This window comes from Stigmatopora nigra, chromosome 14 (genome assembly GCF_051989575.1).
Source record: "Stigmatopora nigra isolate UIUO_SnigA chromosome 14, RoL_Snig_1.1, whole genome shotgun sequence".
In the NCBI taxonomy this organism is placed as follows: domain Eukaryota; kingdom Metazoa; phylum Chordata; class Actinopteri; order Syngnathiformes; family Syngnathidae; genus Stigmatopora; species Stigmatopora nigra.
The window spans coordinates 13,070,001-13,089,144 of record NC_135521.1 but is presented as its reverse complement, the minus strand read 5'-3'; the positions used below and the strand labels follow the sequence as shown (position 1 = coordinate 13,089,144).

General features: G+C 45.0%; 1 protein-coding gene across 9 annotated transcripts in view; it reads right to left on the bottom strand.

The window, feature by feature from the left end:
* The window catches only part of uvssa (UV-stimulated scaffold protein A), a 70,612-nt gene that overhangs the window by 46,744 nt on the left and 4,724 nt on the right, over window positions 1–19,144 (bottom strand). For all 9 annotated transcript variants that reach the window (XR_013328763.1, XR_013328764.1, XR_013328762.1 and 6 more), the window contains exons 3-5: window positions 13,348–13,501; window positions 7,065–7,241; window positions 5,676–5,796 (exon numbers count right to left, since the gene is read on the bottom strand). Coding sequence is in view for 6 of the 9 variants with exons in the window: in XM_077733311.1 (XP_077589437.1) it covers window positions 5,676–5,796; window positions 7,065–7,241; window positions 13,348–13,501 (452 nt within the window). In the remaining 3 variants the exon portion in view is untranslated. The remainder of the gene's footprint in view (window positions 1–5,675; window positions 5,797–7,064; window positions 7,242–13,347; window positions 13,502–19,144) is intronic.

Genomic DNA, 19,144 nt, shown 5'->3' with positions numbered 1-19,144 from the left:
AGAAAGGTTGGTTATCTTCCAGGCCTGGGACTGACCTTTTTTGGAAGATGATGCCTTCACGGACATTCTTATTCAAAGATGGACTGAACGTATGGATCATCATATGTGGGAAGGCTGCTAGCTTCATGGAAATGCCAGCCTTATTCTACAAGTTCGGCCGTCCTCATACTTTAAAAATAAAAATGTTGAACAAGAACAAAGCCTTGCCCATGTCTACTGGATGAGCAACCGGAAAGTCTGCATAACGAAAGCCTTCACAAACGTTTCATTTCAAACACGAAGCCGTTTTACTTCAAACACGAAGCTGTACCTCCCTGAAAGTGGGCTACCATTCAAGGTCATAACTGTGCAGGAGGACGTGGACAAAACTCCAGGTAACCTGTTTTTGGTGGTTTATATCAAGCGGGGATAAAGAACTAATTGCAATGTGAGTAGACAACTTAAAGTATTTACAATATGTTATATCTACATTTTATTTAGTATTAATACATTACAGTCTTTTCATATGCTTGTAGCTTGAAAATTTAATAAATACACTTCTTATACACTTGTTCACAATACACTTGTTCACGATCTTCGAGGGATTACTGTATATAGGTAAAATAGATATACCGTAACATCGGCCCGGGGGCTTAGTTGTTAACGCATTGGCCTCACATTGGAGAACCTGAGTTCAAATCCAGGTTGGTCCACCTCTAAGGAGTTTACCTGTCTGGGTTTTCTCCAACATTCCAAAGACATGCATGGTAGGCTGTTTGGACACTCTAGAATGCCCCTAGGTATGAGTGTGTCTTTTTGTGCCCTGCGATTGGCTGGCCACCAATTCAGGGTATCCCTGGCCCGAAGTCACCTGGAATAGGCTGCTGCACACCCCGCGACCCTAGTGAAAATAAAGCGGTTCAGAAAATTAGATGAGTAATACCGTATTTACCCGCATAAAAGCCTCATTTGTCAGACAAAAAAATGACTGAATTGAGGTTACAGTTTATATCCGCATTAAGACGACATGCACGAAACTGCAACGTAACAGCGACGAAGTGCTATAACACCATGACACCATAACGCAAAACAATTCGCCGATACGATCATTTATTTCAAAATAGAGAAAAATAAACAGATAAAACGCCAAACTAAATTCAACCGTATCTTGCATAAAACGTGACTGACTTGCTCCCTCAGGGCGCCACCATCTTACTTACCTAGGACGGGTTAAGGTTAGGGTTTTACCCACTGTATTTGCCTTTACCAATTTCGTCATACGCAGAGATGGCTATGATGACAATTAGGCTTTTGTTGAGTCAATGATGATGACAAAGCCTATGTCCGATTATTATTGTTACTACTATTATTATTATTATTATATAAGCCGCTCTTACGTATTGGATTGGATAACTTCATTCATCCCCTATTCCGGAAATTGCATAAATTATAAATCGCACCCTGAAAGTTGCCTTGAAATTTTAAAATTTTGCAATTTCTTGCATATAAGCCGCCCCTGATTCCCAATTTTCACCTCCATATTTATGGTTTTAATGACTACAAATGTGTTACTTTGAAGGGAAAATCTTAAGAAAAATCATATTGTATAAATCAAAAGCACATTATTGGGGTTAATATCAGGAGGAAGTTAATATGCCTGTCTTTGTAAATGCAAAATATAAAATTATTCAATTTGGACAAAGAAATTAGTAAATCTTAATGAGAATTTAATGACATAAATTACAATTTTCTTAACAGAAGTTTAATGTCAAAAATAACATACACATTACGTATGTATCAGGGTTTATATTTTAATAATCGACTGCAAGACCGTCGATCAGCCTGAACTATTGTGATGACATGATAAAATCTAAGGTCAGAGCACGTTTAACTACGGTAGAGTGGCGGCGCCCTGGGCGAGCAATAGAAGACGCAAGTGTACTCACGTCTGGCCAGTTTAAGCACGTTTAATTACAGGGTTGGTAAGATTACAAGATGGCTGTGCCCCGAGTGAGCAGTGAGTTTTTTCATGTTTCATGCGGTTTATTAGACATCAAAATACCTTTTGTTTACCGTTCTATCTGTTTATCTTTTCTTTATTTTGAAATAAATGACCGTATATTGCTGCATTGTCTTGTCAGGATGGCGGCATTTTGTCGTGACGTCATCGTGTCATCTTCGTGAACTTGCACTTTAGTGCACGTCATGTTTTTATGCGCATATAAGCCTTACCCTAGATTAAGCCATTTAAATATTTTTTTTGTCTGACAAAAGCGGTATTTATGCGAGAAAATATGGTAAGTGCAGACCCTGAATCTTCCAACTTCTCTGCCGCACTTTTGGAAATTGGCAAAGGCCGTGCGGTTGCTGATAATAACTACCACATCGATGTATAGCATATAGCCCCCATTTTTGCAACATCAGCCATTGTGCGGCAGACAGTTATCAACAATAATCAAATAAACTACTAAGACTTGAATTGGCAAGCCACGCTCGCCATTCTAGCTCCAAAAAACGCAAATGTCAATGCAATAAATCAGCGGCTTATGGAACTTTTCAGGAGCATATCTACAAATCTCATGACCGGACACCTGGCACAACACACAGTGGAACTAATGAACTCCCTCGAACAACCCGGTTTGCCACTACGTATTCTCCGGCTCAAAATTGCAGCTCTGATTATCATCCGGAATTTAGTGCCGTCGAAGCAATGCAACGGAGCATTACAGCAGAGAAAATAAGTATTGAGTCAACCACAAATTGTGACAGAATGTATGAAAAAACTGAAAATTACATTGTTTGATTTTTAAAGAATTTATTTCCAAATTAGAGTGGAAGATAAGTATTTGGTCACCTACAAACAAGCAAGATTTCTGGCCGTCAAAGTGGTCTAATTTCTAACAACGTCTAACGGGGTCTCCATTCATTACTTGTATTAATAGCATCTGTTTTTAACTCATCGGTATAAAAGACAACTGTCCACGACCTCAGTCTCACACTCCAAACTCCACTATGGCCAAGACCAAAGAACCAGGCCGAAGACAGGAGTGTTATGATCACGTGGCGTAGCGCGACGCGACCGGGGGAAGGTTTACCCAGATGCGGAGACGCCGAAGGAAAAGGGAGGCCGTTCCGTTGCATTTGTTTCCATGGTTTAATTAACTGGCAAAAACATAACATAAACAACTTGGGCTTGAAACAAATTACTATGACAGAACTGAAACATGATATCCCACGATGCAGCGTAGCGTAGCGTGAAGTGACGTAAGCATGACAAAGAGGAACAAATCAGTTGATCCAACAACGATCAACACAACTCATAATCCTTAAATAGCTAAGGAAAAGATAATCACGTAATTGCAACAGCTGATAACAATAATAACATCATGCTAGGAGGGGCAACCGAGCCACTCCTGACAGTACCTCCCCTCTAAGGGACGGATCCTAGACGTCCCAAGTTCAATTCTAACATGAGAAACGAGAAACAAACAGGGAGGGCGGATGAGAGCCCTAGCATTGACCGGGGGTCGTCCACACCAACCCATGAACAGACGAAGGAGAGGTCGGTCCGGCGGGCGTCTGTGCCAGCCAGAAACAAGACGAGGCAGTGGTCGGTCTGGCGGCCGTCCGGGCCTGCCGGTGCTTGGCAGAGCGGTGCTTGGCAGAGCGGTGCTTGGCAGAGCGGTGCTTGGCAGAGCGGTGCTTGGCAGAGCGGTGCTTGGCAGAGCGGTGCTTGGCAGAGCGGTGCTTGGCAGAGCGGTGCTTGGCAGAGCGGTGCTTGGCAGAGCGGTGCTTGGCAGAGCGGTGCTTGGCAGAGCGGTGCTTGGCAGAGCGGTGCTTGGCAGAGCGGTGCTTGGCAGAGCGGTGCTTGGCAGAGCGGTGCTTGGCAGAGCGGTGCTTGGCAGAGCGGTGCTTGGCAGAGCGGTGTTTGGCAGAGCGGTGTTTGGCAGAGCGGTGCTTGGCAGAGCGGTGCTAGAAAGGCCGTCCGTCACCGGAAGTCTGGTTTGTGGCTTCGGCATGAGTGCGACTGGCGGCCCCAGTGGCAACGGGAGTACTTTGTGTGGCCTCGGCACGGGAGCTTGGGGCACTTGGAACGGCGAGTTCGGCCGAGTAACCTCGGGCACTTGGAAAGGCGAGGTCGGCCGAGTATCTTGGAGCAACTGGAACAGCGAGGTCGGCCGAGTATCCTGGGGCAACTGGAACGGCGAGGTCGGCCGAGTATCTTGGGGCAACTGGAACAGCGAGGTTGGCCGAGTGTCTTGGTGGCAACTGGAAGGGTGTGGTCGGCCGAGTAACTTGGGGCACTTGGAAGGGCGTGGTCGGCCGAGGAGCTTGGACGGACGAGGTCGGCCGAGGAGCTTGGATGGGCGAGGTCGGGCGAGGAGCTTGGACGGGCGATGTCGAGCGAGGAGCTTGGACGGGCGATGTCGGGCGAGGAGCTTGGACGGGCGATGTCGGGCGAGGAGCTTGGACGGGCGAGGTCGGCCGAGGAACTTGGACAGTGGTTCGAGTGTCCAGGCACTCCTTCCGCTTCGCTCTGCGGCGTGGCGCTCGGCGCCTCCTCCGGGAGGATTGCACAGCACTGCCGCCATCACTTGGTGGCCCATAATAGGTGGCCAGCCCACTATGCAAATGCTGGTCGGGGTATTCGGAGTAGGAATTGTCGAGGAAAAGGTAGGGTTGCTCCTCCTCCGGCGGAGAGTCTCGGGCCCGAATTGGTCGAAAAAATCACTGTCTGAGTCAGAAACACCGGCAAAGAAATCAATCTCTTCACCGTCGTTCTCCTCTCCAGAATCTTCAGGCTCCCTCCGTTGTGAACCAAATCCGCTGGTTCTAGGCGTCAGATAACTTGGGCGATTTCTGGTGGTTTTACGCACCTGGGCATCATGATTAAACTGTTTGGGCTTCCCAGTGCGACGGGCAGAGTGGTGGGGGGGCGTAGGAGTGAAATGCGGATCTAACTCGCCTACCAGCCGAGACTCCTCTCCAGCAATGATGTGCCTGAGGGCCCCACATTAATTATAAAATTATAAAATCCCTAAACGATTCTGAGGGGTGTCTCATACACCCAAAGTAGTCGGGTATCTTCGAGGTGGATGGTTGGCGTCGACGAGCGCATCGGCGCGAGTGTGGGTGGCGTCCCGCTGGGTCCATGTTGGTCGGATCGATCTGTTATGATCACGTCGCGTAGCGCGGCCGGGGGAAGGTTTACCCAGATGCGGAGACGCCGAAGGAAATGGGAGGCCGTTCCGTTGCATTTGTTTCCATGGTTTAATTAACTGGCAAAATCATAACATAAACAACATGGGCTTGAAACAACTTACTCTGATAGAACTGAAACATGATATCCCATGATGCAGCGTAGCGTGGTGTCAAGTGACGCAAGCATGACAACGAGGAACAAATCAGTCGATCCGACAACGATCAACACAACTCATAATCCTTAAATAGCCAAGGAAAAGATAATCACATAATTGTAACAGCTGATAACAATAATGACATCACGCCAGGAGGGGCAACCGAGCCACTCCTGACAAGGAGGGTGGCTTCAGCTGGCGAGTTTCAGCGTGGATTTTCACATTTTTGTGAATTTTTATTTCTTAAAATCGGGAGATGTAGTGAAGCCGCAAAAGTTGAACCCACGAAGTAAAGAAGGATCACAGTATCCCTTTTACAGTACTGTTATTTTTATTTACCTTCCATGTCTTTAATGACCGCTTCCAGTCTTTCTTTGTGTGTTCTCTTCATGTTTTTTTGGCTCTCTGCCTCCCTGACCCGCTCTTCCTCTGCCCTGGCTTGAGCATCCTCAATCTCCACCTGCAAAAGTACAAGTGCACAAAAAAAAAATATATATAGTAGAAACTATGGCATTTAACACTAAATTGCCTCCTGGTATGAGTGTGGGCACGAATGGTTGTCCGTCTCCTTGTGCCCTGTGATTTGCTGGCCACCAATTCAGGGTCCCCCGCCTGTCGCCCATAGTTAGCTGGGATATAATCCAGCACCCTGCACGGCCCCCAACCACTGTGAGGATAATAGGTTGAGAAAATGAATGAATGAATATTAACAATGTCAAGTTTGGGGTTAGGGGATGAAGGACCCAATGGCATATTTTCAAACTCGATCACAGTTTGCAGAAGTTCCCCATCTTGTGGAAGACTTCCTGTGTGTGGTTCCAGTTTTGTTCAACTCTACAACGTCATTTTCTTGAGTCTGTATCCATTTTTTGCTACTGCAACCAAGATGGCACCGCTCAAGTGGCAGCCGTTAGCGGTAGCTCCATCCGCTTTTGCTTGTTTTGTGTTTTTGCTGCTTTTCTGTCTAATGATTTCATTTAATCATTCTTAATGATCCCATATACTTTGCTTTGCTTAGTACTTCATGCTTTTTGCTTTTTGCTTTGATGTTCTGCTGCCTTTGCGACTCGGTCCCACTCGTCGCGTGGCTTTGTTTCATTGTGCTAGTCTCCAATGTCTTGTGTCATTCTTCCAGGTGCAAAGTCTTGCGTCTGTCTTCCTGCTGTGGCCAGGAAGTCCATTGTTATATTTATATTTTGCTACTGTGACAATGAAATTTCCCGAATACGGGATGAATAGTTATCCAATCGAATCCAATCTACCAAATAATTTTATCATCTATTTTTCACTTTTTTGAATTTTTTCACATTTTAAAACATAATTTGTTCATCATTTGTAAAGGGTTTCAGATGTAATCGGGACCTTGTAACACATTAGGGTTTTTACATTTAAAATCCATCCCACCTTTCAATAATTTTAAAAAACAAAAACACAGGTACCACTGTATATATGCAGGACAAAAGGGGCTTGATTTTTTTAAATAAGGTCAAAGGTCACAGTGATAGTAAAAAAAAAGGAATTCATCAATTTTCCAATGCATTTGTTGTTATAGTATGCCAAATTCACTGGAAAGGTGTTATGGTGAGAAGAGGAAAAAAAGTGATTTTAGATAAGCTAAAACTTAAAAATATCACGTTTGGCAATTTTTTGAATTTGCCTGATTTGGCGTGGTACCGGAAATGTTTAAGGTACTCAATACTGAGTGACACTGTACATCAAACTGCTCACCTTTTTAAACTGTTTAAGAAACTGATAACCCAGCTCCAACCTCTTATATGCTGATCCATAAAAGGAATGCCAGGACTGGATAGTCTGGATAGCAAGTGACTGAAGCTTTCTGGATACTGGTAGAGGTGGAGGGAGAGGCCGCTCGAAGTTAATCTCCACTGTTAACTCCAAGAACTCCTGCCAAAAAGGGAAGTGATGCCATCAAATAAGAGTTAGGAATCGAGATCGTCTTCAATTGTGTGTTGCGACAAAATACTGAGGCAAGTTGATAACAATCTGGAAGGGGAAATAAACTTTCATGGGGAACATTAATGCATACATATCCATGGCAAATGTGTTCGATCCTGTTTCATTGAAGGAAAAACAAACATTGATCATGGAAATACCTTACATTATCTGACTTAGCAAGTTATTTCCTCAGGTGTCACCACAGCGAATCAGTCAAACTGATAAATAGATTTGGTGGAATTTTTAGCCTTTTGCTCTTCCTGACACAACCCACACAAGCACAAATCGAAACCAGGCAACCACAACTGCAGTAAAGCAATCAAACCAATGATGCACCACCTGATAGAAATACAATATTTTCACACCTATAGAACGCACTTAAAAGTCTAAAATTTTCTCGAAAATGGTCGATGCGCCCAATCAGCAGTGCACCTTTTCTGTTCGCTAAATATGATTCATGTCGCCAGATACAATGCATTGTGGATGACTGGGCTCAAGTGTCAGCCACCAATGTTGTTTGAGCTTTCTCCAAAGCTGGAATCAAGATCCCGGAATACACAACTCTGACTGACAGTGGAGCTAAGCAATGTTGAACGCCAAACTTTTTATATCAGGGTGTACCTTTTACCTCAATAAAGCATTATCAAACTTAGTTTTGCTCGTGCTGTCTTTAAAGATCCCGCTAGCTAACATACGCTAGCAGATAGCATTACATAAGTACGCTAGCGGCTAGCATAACATACGCCTTTTGAGGACCCAATGTATTGACAAAAGAAACTGAAAATATACCTGCAAATGAGACTGCGCACTATCACGTGCTTTTATAAGTTTGAAAATATGGTAACTTGCATCTGTCGTAGTAATAATGATAGTTATTCAGATTATTATGGGGAACATAAGATCTCTCCCCAATGAGATGGAAGAGCTAATGGCGCGCACCAAACAACAACGACAATATCGGAAAACCAGAATTATGTGCTTCACAGAAACCAGGCTGAATGAGCTAATACCAGACTCTCTCATCTCCTTGGATGGCTTTCAGCTGGTAAGGGCGGACCAAGATACTGAGGAGAGCGGTAGGAAGAAAGGTGGGGACTAGCTGTTTTTATTAATAGTAGATGGTGCAGTCCCGGGCATACTACTGTGAGGGAGCAACTTTGCACTCGAGATATCGAGCTAGTAGCTGTTAGCATCAGGTCGTTTTACATCCCCGCACGTTATCGTAATAACTTCATATATACCTCCTCCAGCCGATGCGGCAGTGGCTCATGAGCTGCTCCAGGCTACTGTGTCCCGGCCACAGAGGTCAGACCCCCAGTCTCTCCTTCTTATCTCTGGTGATTTTAACCATGCTCCCTTGGCTTCTACTCTACCCACCTTCACTCAGTATGTGAAGTGCCACACCAGGGAACGAAAAACTCTGGACCCCCTGTTTGCCAACACAAAGGAGGCATACAGCTCAGTCCCCCTGACCCCACTGGGCTGCTCAGACCACAACCTGATCCCCACCTACATCCCTATGGAGAGGAAAATAAAACCTACCACGAGGATCATACAAAGATGGACCAAGGAGACCAGCATGGTACTGAGGGACTGTTTCGAGACGACTGAGTGGGAAGTGCTGTGCAATTCACATTGGGAAGACATTGACAGCTTGACCCACTGCATCACAGATTATATCAAATTCTGTGTTGAGAACATTGTACCCTCCAAGAAGGTCCGCTATTACTCCAACAATAAGCTGTGGGTCACCAGGGATCTAAGGGCCCTCCTGAACAAGAAGAAAAGGCTTTTAGGTCTGGGGAGAAGGAGAGTCTGAAAATGGTCCAGAAGGAGCTGAAGAGAGAGATAAGGAAGGGAAAGACCACCTACAAGAGGAAGCTAGAGAATCAACTCCAGAGAAGCAACACCAAAGAGGTCTGGAGGAGCTTGAAGACCATCCCGGGCCATGGAGGCAACAGGGAGAGAGACCCGGAGTCTGGACACAGGGAGTGGGCGAATGAACTGAATCCGTTCTTTAACAGATTCAGTCCTGCCCCTCCCCCCTTCTCCTCCTCCTCTTCCTCCGCCTCTTCCACCAATCTCTGCATCACTGTCGGTCAGTCGATAAAACAACTAAAGAAGATCGAGGCGAGGAAGGCTACCGGTCCAGGCGGCCTGAGCTCCAGACTACTGAGAGAGTCTGCGGATCAGCTTTGCAAAAAGATTCTGCATATTTCCAACCTCAGTGTTACGGCTGTCAGCCTGGATACACACTATGTAGTAGGGTGTGTGGTTTCATTTCATCTGCGGGTACATAGAGCTGTGGCTCCCCCCCTGTGACAAAGCCCTGCCCAGGCCAACACAGCTGGCACTACCTCCCATCATCCCTCCTCCAATCAAGTTTCACTTCCTGTCCTTATTTAAACCCTTTTATTTGTCAGTTCATTCTTGATTCTTGACTCCCTTGGCTGCCTGTGATTGTAAATGCTGAAGCAGTGGAGTCCTTTCTTTCTTTAGAAAGCACATTGTTTAGTGTTAAGTAAAGTTTGATTGCCCCAGCTTCACCTGATATGGTGAGTATGTTACTCCTTGTTATATTTAGTATTTATGTTGACAAAGTTAATGATTTTGGGTTGCATAGGGGGACTTGAGATAAGTTTAGACACCCTGGGGTATACATATTGTTTGTTGCATTTATACACGTAGTTTATTCCCCTGTCTAGACTTTGATTACATCAGTTATGACAGTAGTACCCTTCGGCCTTATTTCCTGTATTTTGTGGGTGTTCGTTTGAACACTTGTCTGGGAGGGTGGTTTTGCCATGTTTATTTGATGGTGCCACTTTAATATCTTTTGCCTCCCCTATGTCATCCCGTAGTCCAGGTTTCGGTGGACTTTGTTGTAAACAAATTATCACTGAAGGCTACTTTCAGTGTTCGTCTGACTCATCATTGACTGAATCCTTCTGCTGTGGTAGTTGCGACTCCCTGGTATATCTTACCATCAGGGGGAGTCGTAACACTCAGCCTCAGTCTGCAGAAGGTCCCCACCTTCTGGAAAACTTCCTGCGTGGTCCCAGTTCCAAAGACTGCAAACCCCAGGGAGCCAAACCACTTCAGGCCGGTAGCATTAACCTCTCACCTGATCAAGACATTGGAGAGGATCATCCTCAATTACCTCAGCCCCCTGATGAATGCAAAGCTGGACCCTCTGCAGTTTGCCTATCGTCCAGGCATTGGTGTGGAAGATGCTACCACCTACCAGATGCACAGGTCTCTTTCACACCTGGAGAACACGGGAAGCATTATGTTTTTTTACCTCTCCAGTCTGTTCAACACCATTCAGCCGGTCCTACTGAGAGGGAAACTGGAAAAGGCTGGAGTAAGGAACCACCGAGCCACATGGATCATCGACTTCTACACTGACAGACCACAATATGTGAGACTCCAGGACTGTACGTCTGATCTGGTAGCTTGCAGCACGGGGGCCCCACAAGGCACAGTGCTCTACCCACTCCTCTTTTCCCTCCACACATCAGACTTCAAACATAATACAGACACCTGCCAACTCCAGTTCTCTGACGACACCGCTATTGTTGGACGAGTGAAGGACGTTAACGACCGGGAGTACAGGGGAGTCATCACAGCCTTTGTTGACTGGTGTGGGCAAAACTACCTCTACATCAACACCAGTAAGACGAAGGAAATTGTAATCGACTTTCGGAGGAATCCTCAACAGACCACTCAGGTGAACATCCAGGGTACAGACATTGAAATCGTGTATAATTTTAAGTACAAGGGTATTCACCTCAACAAAAAACTAGACTGGTCCACAAACATAGATGCCCTGTCTAAAAGGGGCCAGAGCCACCCGACTCTACCTACTGAGGAGTCTATGGTCCTTTGGAGTGTGCAGGACACTGCTGAGGACTTTCTACGACACTGTGGTGGCATCTACAGTGTTTTATGCAGTGCTCTGTTGGGGATGGGGGAGCACGGAGAGGGACAGGAACAGGATGAATAAGCTGGTCAGGGGGGCCAACTCTGTTCTGGGCTGTCCTTTGGACTGTGGAGGAAGTGAGAGATCGTAGGATGGCGCCGTTCACGCGGGAGACAGTGGCAGTAGCTCTGTACACTTTTATAATTTTCGTGTTTTACAACCCTTCTACATGTCCATGTACATTGAGGATTCCTCCGAAAATCGGTCTCCATTTCCTTTGTCTTACTGGTGTTAATGTAGAGGTGGTTTCACCTACACCAGTCAACATAGGCTTGAACTCCAGGTCGTTCCCGACCATTACTCCAACAATAGTGGTGACGTCAGAGAACTTCTGGAAGTAGCAGTTTTCTATATTGTGTTTGAAGTCTGATGTGTAGAGGATGAAGAGAAGTGGGGAGAGCACCGTGCCTTTTGAGACCCACTTGCTGCTAAGTAACACATCAGACATACAGTCCTCATGTTTCACATATTGTGGTCTGTCAGTAAAAAGTTGATCCATGCGGCCAGGTGGTGATTAACTCCAGCCTCTTCCAGTTTCCCTCTCAGTAGGACTGGCTGAATGGTATTGAATGCACTGGAGAGGTAAAAAAAAAACATTCTCACCGTCCTTCCTATGTTCTCCGGGTGTTAAGGAGACCTGTGCATCAGGTAAGTGGTAGCATCTTCCAGACCAATGCCTGCACGATAGGCAAACTGCAGAGGTCAAGCTCTGGATTCACCAGGGGGCTGAGGAGATTCAGGATGATTCCATTGCCTTGATCAGGTGAGAGGTTAATGCTACCGGTCTCAAGTGGCTGGGCTCATATTTTATTAGAAACTTTAGGGTTTGGTGAATGCGCATATGAAACTGCTGGAAATCAGTGAAGGCGCATTCGAACCTGGTGGGGTTTGGTAGCGCCAACAAGGTTAAGAATCACTGCGCTAATCATTCACAAGGTGCCATGTGGCCAAGGGATGCTCCTCGTAGTGCAAGGGCTGATGAGTGCGCAGCGGCACCCTGAGTGTAAATAGTTGTGCAATTGACTGAGTAGCGTGCATGTTGCTGAAAGCAGTGAACTAGTGATTGAGTATCTGTCTACGTCAGGGGCATTCAGACTTTTTTGCTCCAAGATTATCGTGTCGCAGAAGCCTGGGCCGGGACGCGAGTTTGGCTTAGTATATTCATATTATATTACATATATTATACAAATATTGGCATGATGTACACCAATGGTGTTCAAACTCTTTGCTCCAAAATCTACTTTTCAAGGAGTCCACCTGCCACGATCTACCTACCATATTACTCGCATATGAGCCTCTTTTGTCGGAGAGAAAAATGATGACTGAATCGAGGGTACGGCTTATATACGCATAAAAACACGACATGCACGAAACTGCAAGTTGACGATGTCACAACGCAATGTCACCGTGCCATCATGTGAATGCGGCCGATGCAGTCATTTATTTCAGAATAGAGAAAAGATAAACAGATAAAACGTTGAACACATTTAAAATTGACATCTTAGAATGAAATTCAAGAAAAAAAACACGTACGTATCCTGCATAAAAGCTAAGAGAACAAACAGACTGACAAATCTCATTGTCGTGCAAATTACCAGTAGTACCTTGGCAATCCAGGGGTAGATTGCGATCTACGTATTGAGAACCCTTGGTCTATGGCAAGCATTGCAGCATTTCCATGTTATATGTATATGTGATGCCTCACTTAATATTCTGTTCTTGGACAGATTATAGTATCATGGAATAATAATTTACATATCTAAGTGTTTCATAACCTTAAAATAGTGTTTTTGAAGCATTCATAAGTAGAGATACAACTTTACATTTACAGTGGCACCTTAACTTACAAAATTAATTGGTTTGAGAACTTGTTTCATAACTTGACAATTATTTAATAACCCGTTAAAATCACGCCACCAGCTATCACTGTCTCTCTCTTCCTCGCTCTCTCTCTCTCTCTCTCTCTCTCTCTCTCTCTCTCTCTCTCTCTCTCTCTCTCTCTCTCTCTTTCTCTCTCTCTCTCTCTCTCTCTCTCTCAGTGGAGTGGCAAGAACAACCTTTAAATTAAGGTACCTGGAAGTTGTCCAGCAGGACTGTTCTGAAGTGATGTGATTTGGGGAAAATCTCAGTTGCTAAATTGAAGGCTGCCAGACGGATTTCAGCATGGTCCTTGTTGAGCCGGGACATTATTGAGTGGTACACATGATTTATGCCGTCGATAGACTCCCTAGGGTTGGAGGTCATAGGAGGGGATTGGGAAGTACAAGAAAAACAAGTTGGCACTTAATAATTATTCACAGACATAATAAAAAACAAAGGGTACAAAATAATATAATAATAAATATGAAAATGAAGATGGTTAAACACAAAATTACTACACAAACTTGGGTAGTTCCCAACAATTGCAGCATCTCCCCTCTTATCTCCTTTCCTGAACCGCTTTATCCTCAGTAGGGTCGAGGAGATGCTGGAGCCTATCCCAGCTGACTTCGGGTCGGAGGAGGGGGATACCCTGAACTGGTGGCAAGCCAATCAGAGGGCACGAGTAAACAAATAACCATTCACGCTCACACTCATACCTAGGGGCAACTAGAGTGTACAATCAGCCTACAATGAATGTCTTTGGAATGCGGGAGGAAACCAGAGTAACTAGAGAAAACCCACGCAGCCCCGGCCGGCAATTAGAGAACATGCAACCACTGGTATATACATATATGTATACGTATACATGTGTGTGTGTACGTGTGTGCGCGTATGTGCGTACGTGCGTACGTGAGCGCACAAGTATACATATACATTTATGTATAAAATGTTCCCTCGGTTATCGCGGTTAATGGGGACCGGGACCACCCGCAATAAGTCAATTTCCGCAAATTAGGGGTGCCCCTTCAAAAATGCTTAAAGAAACGTATAACACGTGCACACAACCACCACCAGGCTAATATGCTGTTCATTCAGGTGTTTTATTCCACATCATGATGCAGGTGTTATGTTGGTGCATACAAACAAATCAAATACAGTATATATACAGTAAAAAACAGTAAAACACTGCAAATGTAATAAATGTAAACTTTTATTCAGAAAACTCAGAAATTCAAAAACATCATAGCAGTCCGGATGGATCTTCCGTTATGGGGGAGTTGTGAACGTTGTTTTTTTTTGGTCGGTGAAGATGCGCCTGTAAACAGCCATGACGTCATCGATGCGATTGCTGAACTCGACGGCTCTCACCATGTTATCGTCCATTTCTTTGGGCTTATTTTGGAGGTCTTTGGCAGCATTGAAGAGGCCCTGCAAATTATGCAAAGTAAGGGCTTCACAAAACGTTTACGCTTAGCTTTAGCTTGACGAGAAGCGTGCTGTATGCTAGCACGAGATAAGCGTGGACTGAAAAAAGTGGTGAATGGGCCAATGGGGAGTCGAGTATTCAGTGAGCATTCAGCTGGCCAATCAGCTTGCGTTTATGCCTGTGATGCCCCGTGATGCTTTGCGCATATGTGCATTCTTTGTGTTTGAAAATTTTGTAAAATGATGCAATTACTAATTCCAATTGAATATTTTGTTTCCACATCTTGTAAAATGATGCAATTTATAATTTTAATTTAATATCTTTAATTTTTTTATTTTTATTTTTCCTGAAAAAAAATCTGCGAAGCTCTGAGTCCGCGGTAGCTGAAGCGCGAAGTAGCGAGGGAACACTTTACTAAGAAAATTGAGGAGCACTTCACAGAAAATAACCCAAAGAAGATGTGGCTGGGAATACGACATATTACCAACTACAGTAACAATATTGTCTGTTACTGCAGATGCATCACTAGCAGAGGAACTGAACCATTTCTTTGCCTGCTTTGAGACTGACAAATCAGACCCAGTGTCAACACTCCCACCACCACCCAGCAGCAATACACTGGAGTTTCGGGAACTGGAAGTGAGACTGGTAATCTAGTCTGTGAACACCTGGAAGGCTGCCGGACCAGACTGAATACCTGGCAAGGTACTCAAAGCCTGTGCTGAACAGCTGGATGGAGTCTTTACGAACATTTTAAATTGTTCCCTGCAACAATCCATCATTCCAGCCTGCCTGAAATCTGCCACCATTATCCCGGTCCCCAAAAAGCCATCCATTAACAGCTTGAACAATTAAAGGCCTGTTATCATGAAGTGCTTTGAAAAGTCGGTGGCCTGCCACATCAGGAATACAATCCCTCCCTCAGTCGACCCTCACCAGTTTGCTTATCGAGAAAACAGGTCCACTGATGATGCTATCTCCGTGGCTCTCTACACACAGCACTGAGTCACCTGGAGCACCAAGGGAATCATGTGAGGATGCTTTTCATTGACTATAGCTCAGCCTTTAACACCATAAAGCCGGACATTCTGAAGGACAAACTCTCCCACCTTGGACTATCCTCTTCAATCTGCTGCTGGATAAAGAACTTCTTGACCAACCAACCACAAACTGTTACACTTCTCTATTCCTCCATTACACTGAGCACGGGCTCACCTGAAGACTGTGTACTGAGTCCTCTTCTTTACTCCCTGTACACATACGACTGTACACCAGCCCACCAGTCAAACTCCATCATCAAATTTGCCGATGACACCACTGTGATCGGACTCATCTCAGGTGGGGATGACTCGGCCTACAGAGTAAGGTCAACAAACTGTCTCTTTGGTGCTCGGCGAACAATCTCACACTGGACACCACGAAAACTAAAGAAATAATCCTGGACTTTTTGCAAGCACAGCACAGATCTGGCCCCACTCCTCATAAATGGAGTATGTGTAGACAGGGTCCAGTCCTTTAAATTCCTGGGAGTCTACGTCACGGATAAGCTCTCCTGGTCTACAAACACCACGACAATGGTGAAGAAGGCCCAGAGAGTCCAATTTTTCTGGGTACTGAGGAGGAACAACTTGGACACCAAGCTTCTGCCAACCTTCTACAGATCCACTGTGGAGAGCTGCAATACAGTGTGGTACGCTAGAAGCACGGCAGCAGACAAAAAGGCCACACAGGGGGTGATTTACACTGCCCAGAAGACCGTCGGCTGCTCTCTGCCACCACAGGAAGATATTGCCAGCCCTCGTTATCTCAGCAGAGCTGGGAACATTGTTGGGGACCTTTACCATCCTGGCCACGGCCTGTTCCAATTGCTACCCTCTGGCAGATGCTACAGGTCCCACAAAGCACAGACAAACAGGCTTAAGGACAGCTTCTTTCCAACAGCCAACAGGACTCTGAACCTGCAGTAGCACAACACACCAACACAAAAACCCTTCTATGGAATAAATTCGGAGTGAGGTAACATGAAGGACGTTGGGTGTGGATCTGCCTTCTACTGGTTTACTGAAGGTAAGTGAGAAGACAGTGAGAGGTAAGTGATCCATTTTATTCTTGTTGGCATCTGCAGGGCAAATTTTCAGTCGCCCGGATTTGGTTGCGCTCAGGGGGTGATGCGGGGTATCCATCGTGGTGGAGTGCTAACAAGTCTGAAATGTCATTTATTGGGCCTTGCCTGGGAGGGCGCACTTGTGGAGAAGCACTGCCAATTTCGTCATATGCAGCTGGGTATGATGACAATTAGGCTTTTTCTCAAGTCAATGATGACAACAATGCCTAATGTCTGATTTTATTTTATTTTTATCTTTACCCAGCCCATCTGTCAAATTTTTAAAGTCAATGTGGCCGAAAAATGTGCCCACCCTGGTCTACAGTTTTGTCTCCTCTGGTGTGACACTTCACATACTGAATAAACTTAGGCAGAACATACTTTAAACACGCTTTGTTGAAGTCACCAGCAACAATAAAGACTCCATCGCGGTGGTCAAGCTGCTGTTTGTTCACAGCCATTAGCAAGAGGTTAAGTGCTGTGCTAACGTCAGCATCCGGTGGAATATAGCTAGCCATTACAACGATAACCGGTAGCTCTCTAGGTAGATAGAAGGGCCTACACCAGGGGTCTCAAACTCAATTTACCTGAGGGCCGCAAGAGGCAGAGTCTGGGTGAGGCTGTGCCGCATCAGGATTTCCACAAGTAAAGCGCTGATAAAACATTCCAACGTTCCAATTGTTTCAACGTTATCAAAAATCTTCATTTTTTAACTTAAAAATTATGTATTAAATAAATTAACTTAAAGATGAATAAAAAATCAATCAATAAGTAATAAAAAAATAAAAATAAGAATGAGAATACAGTAGCTATAAAGTGACTGGGTAAGTAGAGAAAACTAATTATTTTTATTTTGTTTCAAATGTCTGTATTAACAGCTCTTTAAATATTAACTTTCTGAACTTTACTTCTTGCTGCTAGAGACCTGGCAGCGCTTCTTCTCACATAGCTGAGTCACATTTGGCTTGAGGGAGGAAGCAGTGGAGACCCTTAATAGAGCTTGAAGATGCTCATCAGTAAGTCTGGACCTATACTTGGACTTATTGAATGAAGTTCAAGGTGGAGAAGAGTTTCTCACACAAGTATGTGCTCCCAAAAAGGCACATGGTCCGCTTGAAGATTCGGGAAAGTTCAGGGAAGCTGGGGGTCAACTCTCTCAAAAAATGTCCAAGCTTGTCTGCTTCTCCACTCACCTCCCTGAACTTGGCTTTGAGTGCAGAGTTGCACTGCAGGTCAATGAGCTCCATTTGAAGCTCAGGAGGGGCATCTTGCACATCAAATGAGAAGGGGTCCGCAAACATTTGAAATGTGGCTTTGTATGTCTTGAAGTCTGCAAATCTGTGATCGAATTCCTCCTGCAGCTTGGAAATGGCCTCCACATATTTCTCACCACTGAATGGTCTGCCTGCATCCACAAGAGCCTTGCATGCTGGGAAATGGAAAAGGTTTGTCTGAAAGAGCTGGGCTTTCCATAACAAAAGTTTAGTGCAGAATGCTCTCACGTTGTCATAGGCAGCACTGACAAGTTGCCCCTGACCTTGTAGCTTCTTGTTCGGTACATTAAGCTCATGTGTGATATCAACAAGAAAAGCTAAGTCCATGAGGCATTTGGGATCACTTAGCACAGGAACAGCAACCCCATCTATCTCTATGAAGTCTTTTACTTCTGCTCTCAACTTAAAGAATCTCTTCAACACATTTCACCTGCTGAGCCAACGTACCTCAGTGAAGTAGAGCACATCCCCATGTTCAGACTCCATTTCCTCCAAAAAAGCACGAAACCTTCTATGCTTTAAGCCCCTGGATCTGATTTGGTTGATGCATTTCACAACGACAGACATCACATTGTCAAACTTCAGGCATCTGCTGCAAAGGGCCTGCTGATGAATAATGCAGTGCAGAGCTATGGCCGACTCCACACGCTCCTCTTCCAGTTTTGTTTTTAACAAGTGCTACCAGTCCATTCTTCCTCCCAATCATTGATGGAGCTCCATCAGTTGTTATTCCAACAAAGCTCTTCCATAGCAAACCGGCATTCTGAATGGCATCACACAGCTTGTGAAATAATTCCTTAGCGGTGGTCTGGCCATGCATTGGAATTATTGTGAGGAACTCCTCCAACACTTCAAAATTGTCATCAACACCACGGACATATATTGCGAGCTGGGCAGTGTCTGTGATGTCTGTGGTCTCATCAAGAGCCACTAAATATACACTGAAACATTGCGCTTTCCCATACAGTTGATCATAAATGTCACTTCACAGGTCAGAAATGCGCGATACCATGGTGTTGGCAGAAAGGCTGATGTTGTTGAACTGACTTTTCTTTTCTGGACAGACAATATGTGCAGCCTGTAATATGCACTTTTTGATAAATTCACCTTCTGTGAATGGCTTGCCTGCCTTGGCAATCAGCTCACAAATGGCGTAGCTAGCTTCGACTGCTGAATCACTTTCTTTTGTAGCCTTCTCGAAAA